Source organism: Abramis brama (genome assembly GCF_963993115.1).
Source record: "Abramis brama genome assembly, chromosome: 1".
In the NCBI taxonomy this organism is placed as follows: Eukaryota; Metazoa; Chordata; class Actinopteri; order Cypriniformes; family Leuciscidae; genus Abramis; species Abramis brama.
In genome coordinates, this window is record NC_139963.1 from 26835742 (window position 1) to 26858887 (window position 23146).

The following is a 23146-nucleotide window of genomic DNA, read 5'->3' on the forward strand; positions in this document are numbered from 1 at the left end:
TCTGTAAGAAGCATATCAAGGTTCTGGTGTGGCCTAGCCAGTCTCCAGACCTAAACCCAATAGAGAATCTTTGGAGGGAGCTCAAACTCCGTGTTTCTCAGTGACAGCCCAGAAACCTGACTGATCTAGAGAAGATCTGTGTGGAGGAATGGGCCAAAATCCCTCCTGCAGTGTGTGCAAACCTGGTGAAAAACTACAGGAAACGTTTGACCTCTGTAATTGCAAACAAAGGCTACTGTACCAAATATTAACATTGATTTTCTCAGGTGTTCAAATACTTATTTGCAGCTGTATCATACAAATAAATAGTTAAAAAATCATATATTGTGATTTCTGGATTTTTTTTTTTAGATTATGTCTCTCACAGTGGACATGCACCTACGATGACAATTTCAGACCCCTCCATGATTTCTAAGTGGGAGAACTTGCAAAAAAGCAGGGTGTTCAAATACTAATTTTCCTCACTGTATGTAATAACGGAAATGATTTGACTATAAAAAAATATGCAGAAGTGCCTGAAAAAAAAAAAAAATCTCTCGTCCCCTTCATCTGGTGCAAATGTCACTTATGTGACATTTTCAGTTTTTTATATTTTACTCATTTTGCTTCTTATTAAGCATTAATGTAAAGTCTTTAAGTATGCAAATGTCTGAAAGTAATTTAATAAGAACATTTAATGCCTTCAATTTTAGAATACAAATTGTTGTGGAAAAATACTTCCCAGATATTTCCCGTTTTCAAAACATTAAGTTAATTTTTTCGATTTAGATGTCAGTGGTGCAACATTGTTTAATGTTTGCTTGAAATACTTTTTTTCTGGAAAAATGAATTTCTGTAGATGAATGATTGTATTGATTTTAGTCAGACAATGCTACTCTCATACCATTTGAGGAAAATTATATTTTATGGAAATTTCAGTTACAAATGTCACTTCATCTGTGAAATAAAATAAAGATGAAATCAAGATCTAAATAAATACCAAACATCAGCTCTTATAGCAGAAAATGGAACAAAGCTCAAGACTTCAACATTTGTAAATCATAAGTCATATTTCTAAGACTAGCATAGACTCAATGAACATTGGATTTAGTGGTATATTTTCATTCGAGTTGAATGTCATTTCTGCAGCAGCATGAAGTAGAATCCACAAATGCAGTCATTACAGGAAACAAATGTTGTCTCAAATGGTTTTCTGCCACTTGCATTAGACGTTAACAATCAGATTTCACTCTGTCTATTACAGCTAGTGATTGCTTTGTTGACTCATACCACTGACGACTTCATATTATGAAGGCCAGAGGCAAATTAAATCGTTTTGTAACTTTATAACCAATAAAAACAACAGCTTTTTCTTAATACTTCTGTGTTTAGTGCCTTTCAAATATAACATGAAGGACTTTCAGGGCTTACTGACATTTAAAAGAACAAACAAAAACAAACATATTCTCTTGTCAGAGAAAGAAAAACAACTAAAATACAAAAAAAGGAGAAAAACAGCAGCTTCAACTTTATTTTTACTGAACTCAACATCTTTTGAGAAATTCAAATCTTAAAAAATTCATTACTCCATATACCAATACGTTCATCCTACCTGAATCCTTATATGAACAAGGGTTCCGACTCACTAGAGAATTGTTGCCAAAATCATATTTGTCCTGCTGCAACAGTACGTATGTCACTGTACGGCCCATAACGGCCAAATATATCCTTCCCCACAACAGTAAAACACAGTCGTTTATCTCCTTTACAGTCAGACACCTTGCAGGCCATAGGAAGAGGCATGGCTTTGATCACTCCGAGGCACTTCCATTCCGAAAAAGTGCAGTTTTTGTGTTCATGGGAAACGTAAATGTAGTAGCAATCCATCTCAGCTGCGTGGGGGTCATGGCGATCAACGTTCCACGCGATGCCTAATTCTTGTGCATTTCCAATCCGAGCTAGTTTCACCACTGGCTTCTGGGGCAAGTTATGAGAAGCAGCTACAACCGGAAGCTCCTTGGGGAACGGAGTGTGTGGAAAAGGATGGAGTTTGGAGTGCCAGTCCTCCTATTAAAGAAAGGTATAACTGAAATGTTATGACTGTTATGACATAAAACTTAGTGGTGTTGTAGTAGCACATACTAAACAATTGCTTACTTTTTCCGACTGTACTGGAGAAATGACACGGTGCTCCTCCATAACACTCTGCTTTTCTTCTTTTCATTTAAGAAAATTACAGTAAAAAAGACTTGAAGACTTGTTAATATTTAGAAAAAAGAATAACAAAAACAAACATGATAAATTCAATGGCATCATACCTTTAATGGCTTTGGGTGGCGTACTTGAGGGTTTTGATGGTTCTGGTTTTGAAGGTACCAATTTCTGCAGGGCACAGATGTGAAAACAAAACTACTAAGAAACAGTCTGAAAATGTTGCAGAATGAGAGAGAGCATGATGGCATACCTGATCTGGTGGCTGGGTAACCGGACTCTCTTCATTCAGTCTGGCCGCTGAACCAGGACAAAAACACATCATTCAGTCAATACAACAGCGCATTGTTTATAAAGTCATTTGTAGAGATGCACCGATTGATCGGCTGGTGACCGGAATTGGCCGATTTTCACGTGATCGGCCATGACCGGCGACCGGCCGGTCAGTCTGACATATGCCGATTTTATGCCCGTCAAATGCACTCGGGCGCCGCATGATTAACCTTTAGAGCGGTACGGTTTCATATATGGGATTTTTATTTCTGTGCCCCTGAGAGTAGGTTATGGTGCCACATTTAGAATGTTCAGTGACGTCTTATAACTGCCAGATTCAAACTGTGCTTTCGCGCGTTGGCTGGCGCTGAGCCAGAGTCGGACGCGTTCAGCGCTGTCATATGTCACAACTAAGCAGTGTTTTCAACCTCATAATGTTTATTTTAGGTTTCAGATATTTAAATACACATAAGCACGAGTAAAACAATGCATTTGGAGTTTGTAAAATACACACTGATGTCTGTGGAAGCAGCAATAACAGTCTATTCAAATATAATTTGCCGACATGTGTTATTCATATCAGACAAACATAGTGGAAGTAACTATAAAGTTTACTCTATTATTCTCAGTTCACCGGCCACTTTCTTGCATTTATTTCGGGAGAAACTGATGAATTGACGTGCTGTAAGTTAAATCCGACTGACAGGACAACATTGCGACGCCCATCTCATGTTATAGATCAAGATTATTTATAAAGGTTTTTAAACAACCAAACACACTCACTTACACGTATTTGAGAATCGGAATATCAGATAGGCTAGTTGATGACATGGTAACTTAAGCAAGTTTGTGAATATTTTGAATAAAAAAGGAAAAGCGAAATAAAAGCGACACATCTGTCATACAGTATTAAGCCGCTTGTCCACCAGTGTCTCGATTTCTGACGCGACGCCAAAGCCCATTCATTTCCTATGAAACTACGTCAGGCAGCAAAAACGCCCCCGCAAAGCATGATGGGTCGCGTCGCGTCGATTTGGTCAACAGCGGCGCTGCAAAAAAGTATCTCGGTGGATACTTTACGCAAATGAGAGCGTCAAAACGCGGGGCAGCAGCCAATGGAAACTCGGCGGCGAGAATTTGTGTATGGCCGTTGCTATGGTTTCATATTTAAATTACACACAAACCCCGGCCCCAAGCAGCGAAAACGTCACAGGCGTCGCGTCGGAACAAAAATTGATCAGACGCTGGTGGACAAGCGGCTTTACGGTACGTTCACACGGGTCGTCAGCGTCAACGCTTGACGGAAGGCGTGGCTGAAGTTTGGCACTGACGCCATGGTCATAGCAGCGTCAGCCAATGAAATTAGACAGGAACTCAACAACAAGCTTCATTGTCATTCAATGGTCATAAAGGACCGGGTGATTGCCCACCGCAATAATTCGTTTCTCCTCCATTTTAAAATTTATCCTCAGTTTGCTGCTCTTGAACAGGATGAACGTGATTGGCTGCCGCCTGGCTACTGTATTTGCATAGAGCGATCTGATTGGCTGACGCTTCCGTCGGCGGCGCTTCACTGGCGTTGCTCGCGGCAGAAGTTGAAAAATTCTCAACTTCTGCCGCGAGCAACGCCAGTGAAGCGCCGCCGACGGATCCACAATTCTTTTCGGCAACGCTTGACGTCACCCATTCAAAGTCAATGGGAAGCGCTGACGCTGACGCCCCGTGTGAACGTACCGTTATTGTGGCTGCGGTGTATCGCGTGACGCGTCGCCATGGAAACATTAAAGGAAACGTTCGCCTTGAAAAAACTCTGGGGGTGGGGGAGTCAGTTAGAATATTTTAAACTTACGCGTGAAAGGGTTAAAGAAAAGATCGAAAATAAATATGTGTGTGTGCTGTAAAGTGGTTAGAAAAAAAATTAATCGGAATCGGCTAAAATCGGTATCGGCAGGTCAAACTCAATGAAAAATCGGAAATCGGAATCGGCCTAGAAAATTGTAATCGGTGCATCTCTAGTCATTTGATTTGAATTCAAGATCAAATACCTCTGTCTTCCTCCGTAAGGTCAACAACTGGTTTCTTAGACCGCTGAAATAAAAAGAGAACGGTTTGCTAATTTGAAGTTTATATATAAACAATTTTAATCTATTGTCTCCAGCACGGTCTGGCCATGGCGTCACAAATCACATGAGACATATTACAAATCTTATACAAGAATAAACAAGTAATGAATGACAAGACATTGAAGACAATGAAAGAAATAGTTACCAAACTCTGCCAGAACCCTTCCTTTGGTCTTCTCAATGTAGACACCACACAGTCATTGACTATTAGTGCAAAAACAATCATTTTAATCTGCTGAATTACAAACGTTGGACATTGTTGAAGCTAGAATACCATGATGATAATAGCAACAAGACCTGCTGATGACACTGAAGCGTTGTCAATGAAACTGCCTCCGTTGACTGAACTTCTGGTAAAAAATATTGCATGAAATTAGAATTCTGCACCCCAACAAGACATTTAAAAGTGATGTATAATTTCTGCACTTTTTTGGGGTAATTGTGCATTCCCACTTCACCTTGTTTTTACATTTTATTACCCAATACTCACTTAAAAATTCATCTTTAAAAACATTTGCTAAATGTGATGTTCAGCAAATCACAAAATAATATCCACTTTCATGGATTAATGAAATCAGTACATTATAATGTCGTGATGCCTAAATTCAATTCTATAGAATTGTATTTAGTGGTTTTATTTCATAAAAAACAACAACTTAATTTTAATATTGGTCTATCGGTATTGGCCATAATTAGAATTTTGCTGCATCTCTAGCAGACAAATCAAACCTACAATGACTAATTCGGCTTTTCCATTACCAGTACCAGCTCAACTCGACTCGCCTCGTCTCGGCTCGCTTTTCGCTCCGTTTTCCATTGCAGATAGTACCTCCACAATAGTACCTGGTCGTCATAGCGACGCCGCAGGAAACTGCCGTGACTTCTTCTATGCGACACACACCCGCTACCCACACACACAGGACAATGGAGGAAATCGAGTGTATGCTGTTTTTGGATGGTTTTGTTTATGTTTTTGCTGTTTTTTATTCAGGATACTCCGTCTGGCGCGTGCAATGATGACGCAGTGAACAGTGACGATTCTCTCTGACCAATCAGCAGCCTGCCGTGTTTTCACGTCACATTTTAGTATCGCCTCAGCTCGCTCAGAACCTCGCCGGAGGTGGTACAAAAAAAAGTACCTGGAAGCAGGTACAGGTACAACTTTTACACAGTGGAAAACCAAACAAAGGCGAGGCGAGCTGGTACTGTGTAGTGGAAAAGCGCCATATGTTTACGTGCACATGACATGAGTCTTCATTTTACATCAAAATTTCATTATTCTGATTATTTGCTAAGAATTGTGGTTATTTTTACCACAATTATTCATACACCCCAACACACAGGGCAGATGAACTCGCATACAGCAGGTGTGTTACTGGCCAAGCTCTTCCAGCGCATATGGATTTTTTTTTTTTTATGACGCGCCTACAGATGTCTCTATATCAATGTTTTCAACCATCAATATACTGCCTTATATTGATGCACGCAACATTATCAAAATTCATGAAATTCATCCAAACACAATGTAGTACACTCACCATGGTTTTAGAGCTATGGTTTTATTTTGATTTTATTATTAAAAGTATTACTATTGTATTTAATTACTATAATGCAGTGTTGTATGAAGAAAGATGCGTCACATCTCAGATACATTTGGAGACAGTAGAGCCGAGCTCCTCGAGTTTCTGTCCATCACACTTGAGTTCTTGCAGTGAATTGTGATTGTGGTAATTCAACAATTAAGCGGATGGCTAGAATAACAAATAGCTGTAATCATTACTTTGAAAGAGTCTGGTTTGTTGGCCTTGGTACACAAACATTAAGTGGCAATGAATGCCTAGTTTCCAGTGAAGCACACTAGTTTAAAAGACTGCAACAGCCACACATGAAAGTGAAGGAACGCCACTCAGCATGAAGCACCTCAGGGAAAGAAAAGAAATGGAAAGGTGCCAAGACTGCAGCCTTGAATCATTGCTGAATTTAAAACAACCAACCGAAAAGCAAAAGATCCACAGGGGACCACTGAGATGATTTCACTTTGATTATTCTATTAGAATAACTTCTGATTAAACAGTAAATGGAATATTTAAGTGAAGCAGGCTCTCTGCCTCATTTTCCAAACAGAATTTGAAAAGCATCAGTTTGCAGCACAAGTGTATTCAGTTTCTACACCAAAATTAACAACGATTTTTACTAAATTGGTGGCATGCATGTATTATTAATGAAGTTTGTAATATGTCTACAATACTGCAGAATACCTGGACATATAGATTATTGGTTCGGCTGGAGAGATGCATCGCTGTGGCTGGTCAGGTGGAGGACTTAAAGAAGGGGGGGACTGTTAAAAAGATAAAAAAGACAACAGTGATGGGTTATACATAAATACCTCAGCTTTTTATATATTATAAATGTCTTTCAATTATGATAATCAAACCAAATCAATCTTTGAGTTTAGCGCTTTGAGTTTGAGAAAGGCGCATTACAAATAAATTGTTTTATTATTATTATAATGATTAATCTCATAATCTAGTTCATACCTGACTGTGAGAAATCCCTAAGGATCTGAATTTTCTGATATATGTAAATACTGCATCTCCTCTTCGCTTTATCTTCCTTACATGGGCCTGAAAACAAAAGAGAATGAGACAAAGAAAATGCAAATGGTGGTTATGGCATTCAGGCCTGCAGGGCACTACAGTCAACTGGACAGTTTAATACACATATTGTCCAAAAATGCAAACAACTGAAGTCCACAGAAATGGGCATTCTGGTCACTTACTTCCAGTTTCTTGATTCTGGCATCATATTGTGGTTCACTATTCACCTCAGCGATTCTTTCCATCAAATTCTTCATCTTGAGGTCAGACTGCTCCACTGCAGTCCCAACCTTATCTGATATTATTTTTTCAACCTATCAATAAACAGATCACAACTGGAAGAGATGAAATGCAATTCTGACAAGTGTAAAGCAGGTTTTGCACCATTCAGAATTGAAGTAACAAAAAATATATGGATTTTTGATTAAGAACATATAAATTAGTACTATAACTTTTGCATGCTTCGTTCTGCTGCTAGGCTGATTACTTTCTACGCTGATAACAGTCTAACTCCCATTCCACAGACAAGGCTTAAGATAGTCCCAGACTAAAATTCATGTTTGAGCTGTTTTAACTGAAAGAAACTTGCCTTAAAATCTGTCAGTAGCATTGTTTTGTCTCAAGATGCACACCAGTAATGTTTTTTTTTTAATGCCCTAATTGCGTCCTTCGGATGGGACGTTAAACCGAGGTCCTGACTCTCTGTGGTCATTAAAAATCTCAGGATGTCCTTCGAAAAAGAACAGGGGTTTAACCCCGTCATCCTGCCCAAATTTGCCCATTGGCCTCTGTCCATCATGGCCTCCTAATCATCCCCATATATATACACTGATTGGCTTCATCACTCTCTCTCCTCTCCACCAATAAGCTGGTGTGTGGTGGGCGTTCTGGCACAATATGGCTGCCGTCACATCATCCAGGTGGATGCTGCACATTGGTGGTGGTTGAGGAGATTCCCCCCTTCTATGTAAAGCACTTTGTGTACCCAGAAAAGCGCTATATAAATGTAACGAGTTATAATTATTATTAATTGAACTAAGGCCTAATCCTGGCTTAGTCTAAGCCCTGTCTGTGAAACCGGGCCTAAATGTCACCACGTTTTGTGATGCTGTATTGAAACTAAAATCTTTTTGATTGCCGTTTTGTCTTTTGACTGTACTTAACTTAATAAAGATGAATGTCCATTCATTAAATAAAAAAATAGAAAAAGTTCTCAGTAATTGAGAGAATAAATGCGGTTTGTGTAACTTTATACGTTTGTGTAAGTTAACTGTATAGGATTTCTCAGAATTGCAATTCAGTAAATTATTCCTGTTATTCAAATTCATAATCAGCCCGTGAGTTGTGGCCAATTCAATATTAATTCCAGCTCATGAACTAAAAGGAGAATTTTGCACAACCGTAAATGTAAAGTACAATAAAAGTACTTTCATTAAAACAAACAAACAAAAAAACTTATCGAAGTCATTATTATCGTTGAATAATAACATCCAAAGGACGTAACGTTAAATGACAAACTTGCCTCGGACCGAGGGAGCTTGTTCGGTCTCTGCCATGTTTCCTCTTCATGTCTGCTCCTTTTCATAACTGAGATATAACGTTAAAGATGTAAAGCACATTTCATTTCGAATGATTCGTGATACATATTATAATGAAAACCAAACAAATTAGAGATATAATTAATCATTAGTTATTTTACCACCGTCAATTTAAACATTTGCACTTCGTTTGAGATTAACCAACGATTCAAAACGATTATTTATCGCTACTATTACAAGCATTTGGCTCACTTTAAAATCAATGAAGGGCTTTCTATATATAAACATCAACACTGAAGGAAACAAGCAAACCGGAAGTGACGTGCCTAAACAGTATACGGCAACAAGATCGCCACTTATAAGCGCTAGCGACATGGTACGAATGGTACCAGCTGCACGAATGGTAACGGCCTTTCCTATGAATCGCAACGCAAGCTACATTCGACCATGACGAACCAGACGCCACTGTTGCCACTGACAACTGCAGCTAACACTGATGCTAAAATTTACTCCACTACCCTGGTTAGGAGTAAACGATGAAATGTCCACCTAATGTGCATTCCAAATGGCTTACTAAATCTGCTGGCCTTGAAAGTAAGCTTTCTATGACCATGCAGATATATTATAACGCGTTTTCAAAACCACTGACTCTAGCGCTTGCCATACAACGCGCGTAACAAACTCCAAACAGAGCCCGCGAATGCTATCTGTGACACCGCGTGCGTTCTCTTTGAACAAAACAAAGGAATAAACAATTTCAAACACAACTCACCTGAACAGAATGCCGAATTTGTAGTAGCCAGTTATTGTGTATTGTCCCTGTGCAGGATTTCCTGCTTCTTTAAATAATATAAGTCCCGCCACGAAAGGTATTGGGCAAGCGATGCACGCTTTATGAATGAATCGTTTTTGAGTCGGATCTTTGCAATGAATTGGTTGAACCGGTTCACAAAACCGGTCTGAACGATTCGTTCACGAATGTGGCTAACGAATCAGAGGATTTCACTGATGGAGCGAAAAGTAAGCTAGCCGAATAACAGAAAGAATAATCTTTTACAAATATGATTGTATGACAATTTTATTTGTAAATTAAGTAATATAAAACATATTTGTAAGATATTTTTAGTATTAGCCTATAATTTAAATGCAAATAAATTTAGTTTATAGTACACTAACACGATTTTTTATAAAAACTTTAAAAAAAGAGAAACTTATAGGTCTAATCCTAATGGCTTTATTGGACGTATAGCATCTTGACGCGTCATGGCTGAAAAGAATCACTGAGTCGGTTTTTGAACCACTTCTTTAAAATGAACTTTAAGAAATGACCGCGGACCTTCTCTCACTTGTTGAAAATCAGCAGTGCCAATATTTTTTTGTATTCCTTTTTACTATTGGCTGCTTATTATTATTATTATTTTTTATAGGTTTCGCTCAACCTACAGCATGATGTTTAGTTTAGAGTAATTAAACTATTTTTTTCTCCACAAAATTGCTTAGCTTGAATGTAATCTACATTAACTGTTTCCCCTCAGTCTCACAAATTCAAGTTGGCCCCTTAAAAGCGCTACCCAGCGGTTGGAGATGTTTTTGCAGACTGTTGACGTCTCTGTCCCACAGGAGTTCTGTTTGAGCAGCACCACACACACATTTTACAGTGTGAGGCTTGCTCAGAAACATAATGAAATGTTTTCCCCTCTAAAAATACCCAATTAACAACGTCTTTGATTGAGATATAAAATATTGTAATCCTAACAGGCATAAGGCATAAACAATTCACACCGAATAAATGCTGCTATGCCACTGTGCGGGAAAGAAGCCATAATATTTCCATTTAATGATTATGAAACTACACTCAGTGTCATTGGATCCACACTACTGAAAGGTGTAATATACAGTCATACCAAAATTTATTCAGACACCTTCAACGTTTCTCACATTATCACAGTTTATTCGCTATAGTTTAGAAAATGGTATTAAATATGACAATTTTCACAGTTATCAAATCAGTTGATATTTCACTGGTTTTGGCCATCCTTCTGTTAGACTGTCTCACAAATGAATTAGGTTGAATAGCTGTCATTTGATAAATTTAAGTACACAATTAAATAATACCAATTTAGGTCAACCAATTACCAAGCAATGCTTAATTTTGATCAGTCTGTGGTGTAAAAAGGTCGCATTAGCAATTAAAGAAAAAACACTTAAGCAAAACATGGTCAGGTCAAAGTGTCTGAATAATTTAAAATAATAATTTATTTAATGTATAAAATAATAATTTTATCAAGTTTACTGGTAGTCCACTTTATGAAGAATTTTTGGGTATAATATGTCACAGTTTACTTTATTTTGCTATCCTCACTTACATAAATTAACTATAGTGTCCTGTACCCACTAGTAAAATTTAATTATTCTATTTTTTTTTTATATATCTGATGTCTGAATAATTTTTGGTTTGACTGTAGATAGTGTCTACAACTACATATACATTGAGACAGGCTGTCCCTGTTTATTCAGAATAGTGGTAAATCTAAATATTTTTTCCTTCCAATGACCAATACTTTATTTTAATTTTGGTTTCCCTCAGTTTTGAATATTTGATTGCATTCTGGAATAGGCTATAAGTTTGTAATCTTTGTTTGCACTGTCTTTCTGTACAGCTCACATTTTCTTTGTTTTGCATTGCAGGGGCATTCACTTTGCATTACTTCTCAAACAGACATGATACCGCTTCCCTGCATTCACGCATGACTCTATACAGCACCACAGTAGATAGTATGAAGCTGAAATACAAAACCTTCAGGGAAAACCCAGAGCTGCAGTTTGAGCGTGAACATTGCTTGATATATATAATGTCCAGAAAATTAGGGCCAGTATGATGGTTGAATGGAAATGGACCAGAATAGAAAGGGTGCTTGGTTGCTCACATTTTGTGTGTGTGTGTTTGACATGTAGAGCTAAAATAGAAACGTTTGCAGATGTGTTAAAAAACTACATTACCGAAGAACTTCACAGGCAGGAGGAGCGTGTTCTCCTTTGAGATGTAAAGGCATAGCCATGTTCTGCACCTGCTGGAGTCTGAGTCTGCTAATAAGTAAATCATGTTCATTGCGATTGCAGAAAATGAGAAAATGGCCATATCCTTCTGTACGAGTGGATAATGGGAGTTGGGGGCTGAGTCTGACTGTGCAGCAAGTGTTCTGGCTCTGATCATCTTCCATGAGCTTGAGCTTGAGTCCTTCCCACAGGATCTGGTGACATCACACAGAGAGCTTTCCTATGAGTCATGCCTGTGTTTTGAATGCGTAGTTTGAATATACCATAGCTCATGTCACGTTTACTGAAACGATTCAGAGGGGGTTATGATGCTAAAATAGAGAAGTAACGTCATCATGTGGTGCTGTTTGGGTGCGTTTCTTGAATGCAGCATCCGAGAATCAAGAAATATATTTGACAGCTATATATATAAATATCAGCTATAGCTGATCACTATTAGTCAAGAATATTGTTTTCCCTCCATCCATACTTATATTTAGAAACTGCTACATTAAAGGCTTAGTTCACTTCAATTTTTTTTTACAAATTCTGTCATCATTTACTCACCCTCAAGTTGTTTCAAACCTGTATGAATTTCTTTCTTCTGTTGAACACAAAGGAAGATATTTTGAAGAATGTTGGTAACCAGTCAGTTGATACCCCATTGACTTCCATAGTAGGAAAAAATACTATGGAAGTCAATGGGGTATCAAATGACTGGTTACCAACATTCTTCAAAATATCTTCCCTATTGTTTGCCTTCATCTGTATGTTGTAATTGTAAAGAAAAGGCAAAGTATACAGTAAAAACCTGTTATTTTCGTAATCAGATGTTCATTAGGGTGTTTTATGTTCATGTTGTTTATTAGTTAATTTAGTTTATGACCATCCCTGAATACCTGAAACATTGTCACTGTTTTTATTATTGTTATTTTTACCTATTTAACACGATTTGTCTGATTTACGCAACTAGACCAGAAAACGAGAGGATAAGCGCATAAGTGCGTGTTGAGGGTATATAACGAGCTGAGATAAAACGCTCGAGGTTCCCTCATCTCATCGAAAAGTATTGAACGACTGATGTAGAATAGAATGGAATCGAGCATGTAGCTTAAAGAACGGTCAGGTGAGTAGCCTATAATGTAAGATGTGTGTGAGAGCAGCATCTGCACTGATGATCCCCTGGTCCGAGCAGCGCTCGCTCGCTCACTGTACATTGGGAATGATGAGCTCAGTGGTTTCCGCAGTGAAGTTTGGCTCTGGAATTTCAAACGCACGTACGTCACCGAGAGGCAATCCCTCACCGAAACGATTCAGATCACTGAAAAAGCAGAAGAATCACGCCGCGACAGGTTAAAGCTCAACAAACAGAACCAAGGCTAGTCCGCAACAAAGTATTGGCAAGTTTATGAACATTTTGTTTATTATAACTTTTACGCTTATATACTACGACAGGTGACGGTTGGAATGACATTTAAACGGTCGGATGTTTGAGACCGATGACCAACTGACGAGATTTGAAGACCGTTGCTCTGAAAACTGTTTCCTTCTTAGGGGGTGTCTTGCTTTAAAACAGGGTGTAATTCTCATTTTCACCTTAAGGATGTGTTACTGACGGCATCCCTCAGTTCCAGAGAGGCTGTGGGGAAAGAGGACTGTGTGGACTGTCCTGTGGTTGGCTACTGCTTGCAGGTTCAATCCCAATTTCTTGCGGATTCAGTTACCAAAGTGCGAGACTCGCGGTTCTATTCATCGATGAAGAGTCATGGATAATTCATAAACATGCAAACCACTGGATTAATTTCATTCACATGGTTCTGTGGTTGAACTTAAAGGAATCGTCGGTGGGAATAATTATCCATATTTCCAACCTGGCTGGTGAGAGGAGGAGGACTGTTGCAATGTCACCCCATTCAACATCTTTGGAGCTTTGTGGAAGAGGGATGCTGTGAGTATCACTGTTTTTTCCCTCTCTGTTTTCGTTAAAATTCGCGTACGTGGTTCATTACGGTGTGGTGTCTAAAGGGCTATGGAGAATGCACATAAACGTTTTCAAATTCAGTCTCACCATTCAGTTACACTGATGTGAATTTGATGCAGGAAGACGCGGCTTTTTCCTGCATCATTAGGGATGCGCGATCCTAAAAAATGGTATAAAATGAAGAAAGGGGGATTGGTTATTTTAGATCGTTAGAATGTAGCTGGTTTTAACAGTATGTTGGATTTTATTGAGTTATGTTCAACAACACGCTCTTATTTTACCTGTAAGAAAACTCGTGTCACGATCATGTGAGCTTCCCTCAGGAGTGCGCTTCGGTTTTGCTGGATAAAACGAGGGAACTCGTTTACTAATGAACGAGAAAAAAAAAAAAAAAAATGAACAGAAAAAATACATTTGTCATTTGAAAAGGTTTTACATGATAGAGGACTTGTCTATGCTTCCTTTGATGTGTAACAGATGAATGCGGATTTTGGTCGAGTTGTTGATCCAACTTCGAATAACAGCCTACGTACTTTTCTTTTAAAACTGATTTTATTTTTATTTGAGCATAGGGGTTGGTCATTTCTTTTTCTTCTTCGTTTTTTTTTGTCAAATAGTGGATATTATGAACATTAGTTGCTTCTGTTGTAAAGTTGTGACGCGCATACTATACTTTCCCTTTGAATATGATGGTGTCCTATAGCGTACTGAAGTTCCAGCTGAGAACGCAAAACGAGACGCGTCAATAGGGGGCGCACTTGCATAGTGGTCGTTTTGAGGAAATTAATGAGGAATCAAAAGAAATATTCATCTATATATATTCCCCATGTTAAGATCTCTGTCACGTTGTAAGAACACTGATATCGTATTTGCCTAAAATAACAAATCAGGTCAGTTTTTTATTCACGCAAACAGCTAAATCTACATAAATTAAGCCCCCACCCCCACCCATCTCTAATTAATTACATTAAAGTAAAAGATTATATAAATGTTAAATGAAGGCCTAATTGTCATAAAACCTGGTTTTATGACAATAAAACCAGGTTTATTTACCCCCCCCCCAGTATGTTTAGAGCATGAACACGGCAAATATTTGCTTATATAAAAACATGATGTGTTGGACAAAATGCCATGAATTAATTTACAACAGTAATCAAATATACAGAACCTTAAACGAGGATGTTTCTATTGCACATCTAGCCTATATTTAATAATTATTAAATCACTGTAAAGCTAAATTTAAGCGTCTAGTCTAAATGCATATATATGCAAAAAATGCATCACATTTTGAGTCTTGGTCTCTTAAATTTCTGCTCAACTGCATTTAAACAAATCAACCATTCATGTTGCTCTACTGAATTCTTATCAGCCGAAACGAATAAATCTTGCTTGCTCATTAATTTATCTTTAATAATGATGATAAAATGCGTTATTCTTCATGAGAATTGCAAGCTTCAACAGCCCCTGCACCATATGTTGTTTCTCTGCAGTTTTATGCCTTGCTTTACAATGCATCTGTTTGCGTATACATGCTGGCCACAGTAGCGGAGGGCCTGTGAGCTTCCTCCGCTCAGTCAGTCCAAGACTTTTCATGTGATGATGTCAGCTCCGCTCTCTTCTGCCCTGCTTGCTGCTCAGATCCAGTGTCACATGTAATATTCATCATTTGCTCATTGCTAGTTATTCATTGCCTAATTCCAAAATGAGATTATAAAATCCTGCTGCGCTCCTCGCCGTTGTTGTGTAACTCCACTGGATGCAATTGTGTGTATATAGTTATCAAATAGGTATTGTTGGTAAAACTAAAGTATGCATTAAGCAGTGTTGCATAAGATTTAGATATGTTGAGTCATTTTGTGTTTCTTCTTTAAGAAGAAACTCTTAGCAGTGTATTACATGGTATATTTTGTAAATCTCTGAATGCATTATATCAAAAACAGCCTCTGTTGTGTGTGTGTGTGTGTGTTTGTTCTGCAGGGAATGAAGTCAAGCACTATGGGGCTTTCCAGGTTGGTTCTTCTGACTCTTCCAGCTCTCCTTACCCTCATCAGCGTCTCACATGCGGCAGAGAAAGTGCCCATACTGAACATTGCTGTGATCCTGGGTCAAACACGCTACATTTCCGATCGAGATATACGGGCTCTGTGGAGCAAAGATGATCCCATTGACGTCAACGTGGTGACCTTGCTGGTGAATGAAACAGATCCCAAAAGCATCATCACCCATGTGTGCGATCTCATGTCTGGGACTAAAATCCATGGAGTGGTGTTTGGGGACGGCACAGACCAGGAAGCCATCGCCCAGATTTTGGATTTTATTTCCTCTCAGACTTTGATACCCATCCTGGGGATCCATGGGGGCTCGTCCATGATCATGGCGGATAAGGTCAGTCTGTAGTATGTCAAGCATCAGCTCACCTGGAGCAGGGTACATCATTGAATACTAAAGTGCTCTACTTTTCAAATTTGTTTAGTCAATATCTGGAGCAGAAGATGAGCTTGAAATATTATTGAGATCACAAAATGTGCACTCTTAATGTGGTTTGGTAATGACAATGATGTAAAATAATATCATTAGTGCAACGTGCAGTCGTGCCTTAACTGTTCCTCTGACAAATTACAATATGGAGATATTTCACAACATATGTTCCATCAAAAAAAATTCCACTAGAGTAATCACTTTACTGAATTCAATAACAAATGTCTCTTTATACTGAACCATCATAATTTCAATCACAGCTGTCATCATGCAACACTCAGAAAGAGGAAAAAAACAAAACTCGGATTTGAGATCAGTTTATGGTACAATTTAAGATGGTAAACCCAGAGAGATGATAATTTGCCACTCTGTTGACTTTGTTCCATTTCCATTACTGACCGCCACTAACTGCACATCTGAATTTCCACTCCCAAAAAATCCCATTGAAGATCTGCATTGAGTTTATATAATAATCCTGTTTCTTATGAGCACTCACTGCTGCATTTAAATGTGTTTACTCTCTTTTCATCTCGAGATGTTGCTATATCAAATGAAGCAACGTTTTGAAAGCTTATTCTCGGGAGACATTCTTCAGCGGTACATTAAGTCATTCTAAAGCACTCTGTGTTGATCCTTAAGGAGATAAATGTCGGGACTGTTTTAACTCACAGGGACCTTTGTGTCTTCTTTTGTTGAATAATACATCACGTGCATACATTTTAAACTGTATGTCGCAAGGATGTGAGTATATACTACCAGGCAGTGACATGTAAATGTGACCTTTGCTTGGTTTACATACATCTATGTCATGGTAGCATTATTAAATCACTATATGCTACAGCTCTTCAAATGTGCTTTGTTATTAAACATTTTGTGTGCATTTTTAATGCCCTAAAGGTTGCATTTTAGTGGCATGTCAAAGTGATAGTCATTTGATTCGATTCTGAGAACCGTTACTGGTAGCTCAAGGCTTTTTCATTCTTCAGGAGACAAGAAAGCACACATGTGGTAATTAATGTTGGGTTACCGGGCAAGTCTTTCTTCATTTAGAGCACAGACAGCAGGATTTGAACCCAATAAACACAGTGATCATTGGCATGTGTCAGGGTATCCTTTGTTTTATATCTAATGTGCTTCCTCCCACTGAATGTGGCCAATGCATGTTCACGGCTAGTTACGGCCAAAGATCAACTGACTGTCTTATTGACGTTTTTAGGTTGCTTTTCCCATATATCTCCAGCCTGAAGCAATTGATTTAAGACACATGATTGTCATTTAATATACGCAGGTGATAGCCATTAACATACAATGGATTGCCATTTATGCAATTTAGTTCTTTCTCTCTTTCATCACTGACAGGGAAATGCAGTGATCTGTCTTGCCAGTGTGGATATATAAATTCTTTAGTTCTTATCCATTTATATACCCCTAATAGATCTCAATAGATTCATAATATGCACACTATGGCTCAAACTAAAGCCTCTGCTATCTTTGAGCTTGTTAGATTCTTTCCAGTGATTCGACACATTCAGAGGTAGTTGTAAATGCATGTGTCCACATTGCATTTGTAATGTACAGACTAATCTGATGAGTTCTAACAAGAGTTTTAAATTGGTAGTTGTGTGTGGCTTTTACAGAACTATTTTGATATGGCTGATATCAACTGTGCTGTTTGTGCTTTGAACACACAAATCATTCCGTTGCATTTGACACAAACGTGTTGGTGAGTTTTTCTGTACAGAGCAAACACCATTAATCTTATTGTGGCCTCATTTAAGGCATGTAGAGAGTTGTTCATGGACATGGTGTTTAAGGAGTGTGCTGATCATGACGTTCTCTTTTGGACGAGATCCGACCGACCAATAGCCTTCAAGTGCTGGCAATTTAAAGACTTCAGTTTGAAGGAAGGGCATGTGAGAGCATACCTACCACATGGACACAAAAATTAGCCCAGGACCTATCTTAGAAATTCAGCTGATACAGGAGTCATCCACATTTAGAGTTATCAAAACTCGATACTGAAATTTTAAAAATGTGACGCTTTGAGTGCTGTTGAGAGGAATCACCTCTAATTGCCCATTGTGCTCATGCGCTCATCGGATATGTCTGTGTGATTGGCTACAATGATCAGTGCTTCAGAAACATGTTGTAAATATACATCAATGACGCTCCTCACCAAGCGCTTACACAGATACAGACGGGAGCGCTGATAGACGCCTGCTAAAAACACTTCCGTGTGCTCTCAAATGCCTCTGTGCGTTGATCATTGTAGCCAATCACAGACATATCCGATGAGCGCATTTACGAATTTGATCAACAGCGCTCAAAGCGTCACAATTTTAACATTTCAGTACCGACTTGGTACTCTGAAGCATAATTGTTAGTTTTACTTCTGTCCCATTTCTCATTGCCTAGAGAAAACTGGCTTATCTTATCTGCCTCTTGGGCATAATTCTGTAGACAACCTACTATTTGCAAGCTGACACAAAGTAAAGAGTTGGTCAACTTTTTAATAGCAGTGGGCTCTGGTTTTGTGGTCAATGTTTGTTCTGTTTAAAAGTTTGGCGTCAGGAAGTCTCCTATGCTCACCAACATCAAGGATGCATTTATTTGATCAAAAATACAATAAAAAACAATAAAGTTGTGAAATAGTATTTACAATTTAAAACGACTGTTTTCTATTTTAACATATTTTAAAATGTAATTTATTCCTAATGTAATTCATTTATTTAGCAGCCTTTACTCCAGTCTTCAGTGTCACATGATCCTTCAGAAATCATTCTAAAATGATGATTTGGTGCTCAAGAAACATTTCTTACTATTGTCAATGTTGAAAACAGTTGTGCTGCTTAATATTTTATTGGAAAGCGTAATAATTTTTTTTCAGGATTTTCTAATGAATAGAAAGTTTAAAGCATAGCAAAAAGCATTTATTTATAATATTAATATTTTGTAACATTATAAATGTATTTCTGTACTATTATTTGTGATCATTTTAATGCATCCTCGTTGAAGAAAAAAAATAATTTCTTTAAAATAAATGTACTTACCCCAAACTTTTGAACGGTTGTGTAAACATAAACATTACTGCTATACATGTATGGTGTTTGCAAAAAAATATATTTTGTCAGAGTATATGACTGTGACAATCAATGGAGAACTTTAACATTCAGCTACAATCCCTTATAATACTTTTGAGTTCTGAATTGGTCCCGTAAGTCATATCCGTTGAGCGCTTTATGTTATTTTTATATGCTGATTCATTAACAAATTCATGCTGTGAACAAGCACAGCACTTATGCTTACTGTTCACTAATAATAAGAGAGCATTTATGAACATGTGAATTATGAAATGTAATTAACTCACTGCCATCTTACAACTAATAACCTGCTGTTGCTTTAGATGAGGGAACAACCACAGGGTGGAGATTTTAAATTATATTATTAATTAACTACAATGAGGCCATTGTGATGTCACAGCATTTTCTCAAAACTGCCATATTGCTGACCGCAAAAGTGGTATCAGTCCCTCCGAAGAGATGCCTTTGTCTATCCTCATTGTGCCCATAAATGTACTCTCTATTTGTGATTTCAGTGAGTGCTTATGTAGCCTCATGTGCACGATTTGCAGGTGTGTCCAGCGAAACGCCCTAGTTGTATTCATTCGAAAGGATTCTGAGCCATGCTTCTGAACAAAATAATTGCGCTATTGTAGAGCAACACAGCAGAGATTGCAAATATCTTCTCAAATTCTAATGTCCTGATCCCCTGAGCATCATCAAATATTCTTCGCAGCCATATCACCACACGACTAGCCTTGAGGGACAAGCTGAAATGGCACAGTTGTAGCTGTGACACCTCTTATGTGCTCTAAACCTCACACAGATGTTTAATGTTCAACACATTGTCTCTAGCTGTTACCTCAGAGGGGTTAAACATGGGCACCCATTATCATTCTTCAGCAGCATCCGGGAGATGGTGGCTTGCACACGGGGTGCAGAACTCATCAGATCACAGCACATGTCCACCGGACAAGCGTTACAACACTCTCTTGATTATAGTTGTGCTTTCTTGTGTGCCTGGCTCCCGTGGACAGGACAGCAAGAAAAAAGAATTTAATTAGCTATTACTGCTATTTTCAAGGCAATAAGGCTTTGCGCAGCGGTGCTGGAGAGTAATGATGAAAGGAAGCACTTTCCCACAGGAAAATCACAAATAAGATCACTTTAAAATCTCAATGGTTTCTCCTAGACTTAAATTATATGAAGAGTGAATGGAGAATTTAGCTACGCCTTATCACTTAAGGATACACTCCAGTGTCACAAGAGATTTCAAAGATGTCTCACATTGGGTCTTGTTTACTAATAATTTCTAAAGTTAATTATAACAAAAGTTTTGTGTCACATAACTAACCACATATTAAAGAAACATTTCTTATTATTATCTGTTAAAATAAAACACTTGTGCTGCTTAATATTTTTGTGGATTCTTTGATGAATAGACAGTTAAAATAAAAACAGCATTTATTTGAAATAGAAATCTATGTAACATTAAATGTCTTCAATTTAATGCACCCTTGCTAAATATATGTATTAGCCTAATTTTTTTTTTTTTAAAAGTAAAAAATAGAGTAATTTTAAGTATACAAGCATAATGTTGAATTCTTTAACAAATGATCACACACAGGTTTTACACACAAATACAATGATTTTTCATTAAATTCTTGCAAATGTAAATGTCTGAGATATGCAAATGGCCATTATATTTCTTCATTCTTACAGTATCTCAACAGAATACTGAAATCTACAGAGCTCGTGCTTCTAGTCAGTTTATGGTCTGTTTATGTAAGGTCAGTGTAAGGTCAAAAACAAGGATGACACATTTTCATTTATTCCCTCCTGGAAGCATAAACAGTTGTTATTTGGAACGGTTCTGCTAATATAATATTTGAGAAATAGAGCTGTTTTCACTGAGTGTCACGTACTGCTCTGACACACACAGGTTAAAGATATAAACGCAGCTTTATTAGGGTAATCCACAATCATAGTCCAAAATACAGGTGAAGGGTCAAAACCACAGGGCAAACAATCCAAACAATAGCAGGGGAGAAAACACAGGCAAACAGGGAAATCCAGGAAACCAGGCTGAGAGTCAGGATCATTACACAGGAAAAGAAAGAGCCCTCAGAAATGCAGCGATGACACAAACAAGACTTCACAAAAAAAAAAGAAAAAAAAAAAGAGTGAAAACATAGGGCTTATATAGGCAGGACTTAACAAGCTAATGGAAAAACAGCTGAACCAAATCACAACATAATGGCAAATCACAAAAGTCAAGGCAATGGGTTATGGAATTTAAAGTTCTTGATGAGATCGCCCATGAAGTCACAGTAGTGCCCTCTGGAGATTATGGGCACTCCAGCTGGTGGATGTGACACTGGGGAATGGCATGCTGCAAATGTTACTTAAAGGTGTGTATTTGTTTTTTTTCAGTATTAAATGCAAAATGTAATAGCCTACCTATTATGCAAAATTAACTTTTATATTGTTTTTTAACATAATTATGTGTCCGCAGGGGAGCAGCAGCTTATTTGCGTTTAAAGATACATGCACGAAAACAGCATGTTTTGCTACTCAAAAATGGGCATTTACAACATGGTATAATAAATTATCTGTGGGGCATTTTAAGCTGAAACTTCACAGACACATTCTGGGGACACCTAAGACTTATATTACATCTTGTAAAAAGGGGCATAATAGGTCCGCTTTAAAATACTTCCTCATTTCTCAGCAAGATGCAGAGCCAGCTGATAGTAAGTGATTTGTGGGTTTATGCAGCAACACTGGCTCAACCAATTGCATGCGATTTGGGGCGGGACTGTCTGTTTGTCCAACTAATGGCAGATTGGGAGTGTTCAAGAAGCCTGTTTAAAAAACTAAATTGTTATTAAAAACTAGTCATTATCTTGGCAGATTTGTGTGGTTATGCTAGAGCTTTCATTATGGTTTCTGTTTCAAGAAAGTCTATTGATTGATACAAGGTAGGAGCAAACAATTTTGCTGCAGTCCTGGATTCCCAAGCAGCTGCAAGCTGCACTCTGTGCTGGAAATGTGCCATTGACCCCTGGAAACGCTGCAGTTCAGATTTGCTGATGTCACTATTAATGAAGGATGTTATGAAGACAAGGTAGTTTGCACCGAAGCAATCTAGGGTCACAGGTTAGCCATCTGTTGTTTAATTCGTTAAATGCTGCAAATTATTTACTATCAATTATGAGGTAAATGAAGCCTCTGACATTTATTAGACAACAAAGGTCTAGCTGAGAGATTGACCCCACAGCTATATGCTCTCTTATGTAAAGACAAATCCATTGGAGGGTGTAATCACACACTGGACCACTTGCTAACAGCGGACCTTAACAGCCAAACTGTAATCTTATGTAAGGCAGGCTGAAAGTACAGGGTGAGCTTGAAAATAACAATGATTCCATTGCATTATGAAACTTGGCTCATTAATTAAAGACAGGTCAGTGCAGTTGTGAAGGGTGAAGCATGAGGCAGATGTTTTTCTGGCTTCTGCAGTGCTCTTGTTTGGCCTGGTTAAGGGCACGCAATGTTAATTTGATTGTTTTACTCTCTCACTGTAACAGTACAGGGCTTTACACAGTATATAACCACTGTGGTTACATTGTACAGTAAATGCCTGATTATTTCATCCAGAAAAGAAAATTCTGTCATCATTTACTTGCCATGTCATTCCAAATGTGACTTTCTTTCTTTGAAGTGAACACAGTATGAGAAAATTTAAATGATTGTACTGTTTACTCCTTCAATACAATTAATGTAAACTCGGTTTTTCAAGCTTCAAAAAACATGCAAAAGTATTTTAAAATTGGTGCATATTATTTGTGTATTATATTTTTTATATTTC

The 23146-nt window shown here is 37.9% G+C and overlaps 2 protein-coding genes across 8 annotated transcripts in view; one reads left to right on the forward strand and one right to left on the reverse strand.

The window, feature by feature from the left end:
* Nucleotides 1-882: 882 nt before the first annotated feature.
* On the reverse strand, nt 883-9650 carry atf7ip2 (activating transcription factor 7 interacting protein 2). Of its 7 annotated transcripts, none has more exons than XM_084114912.1 (12): nt 9494-9650; nt 8706-8770; nt 7366-7497; nt 7124-7210; nt 6845-6924; nt 4884-4936; nt 4732-4790; nt 4509-4551; nt 2444-2490; nt 2298-2361; nt 2137-2195; nt 883-2046 (listed from the first exon to the last, which is right to left on the reverse strand). In XM_084114912.1, exons 2-12 carry the CDS (start codon nt 8766-8768, stop codon nt 1645-1647), a joined length of 1089 nt encoding a protein of 362 aa, XP_083971038.1. In that variant the 5' UTR covers nt 8769-8770; nt 9494-9650; the 3' UTR covers nt 883-1644. The 7 variants fall into 7 exon arrangements, with proteins under 7 accessions (XP_083971038.1, XP_083971042.1, XP_083971043.1 ...); XM_084114916.1 differs by having other exon boundaries at nt 4884-4933; nt 9494-9633; XM_084114917.1 differs by having other exon boundaries at nt 2137-2192; nt 9494-9633.
* A 3733-nt stretch (nt 9651-13383) lies between these two features.
* grin2aa (glutamate receptor, ionotropic, N-methyl D-aspartate 2A, a) overlaps nt 13384-23146 on the forward strand; it is a 159192-nt gene continuing 149429 nt past the window's right edge. Inside the window, exons 1-2 of the mRNA XM_084087006.1 lie at nt 13384-13705; nt 15716-16123. Of these exons, the coding sequence (XP_083943132.1) occupies nt 15719-16123 (405 nt within the window). The 5' untranslated portion in view covers nt 13384-13705; nt 15716-15718. The remainder of the gene's footprint in view (nt 13706-15715; nt 16124-23146) is intronic.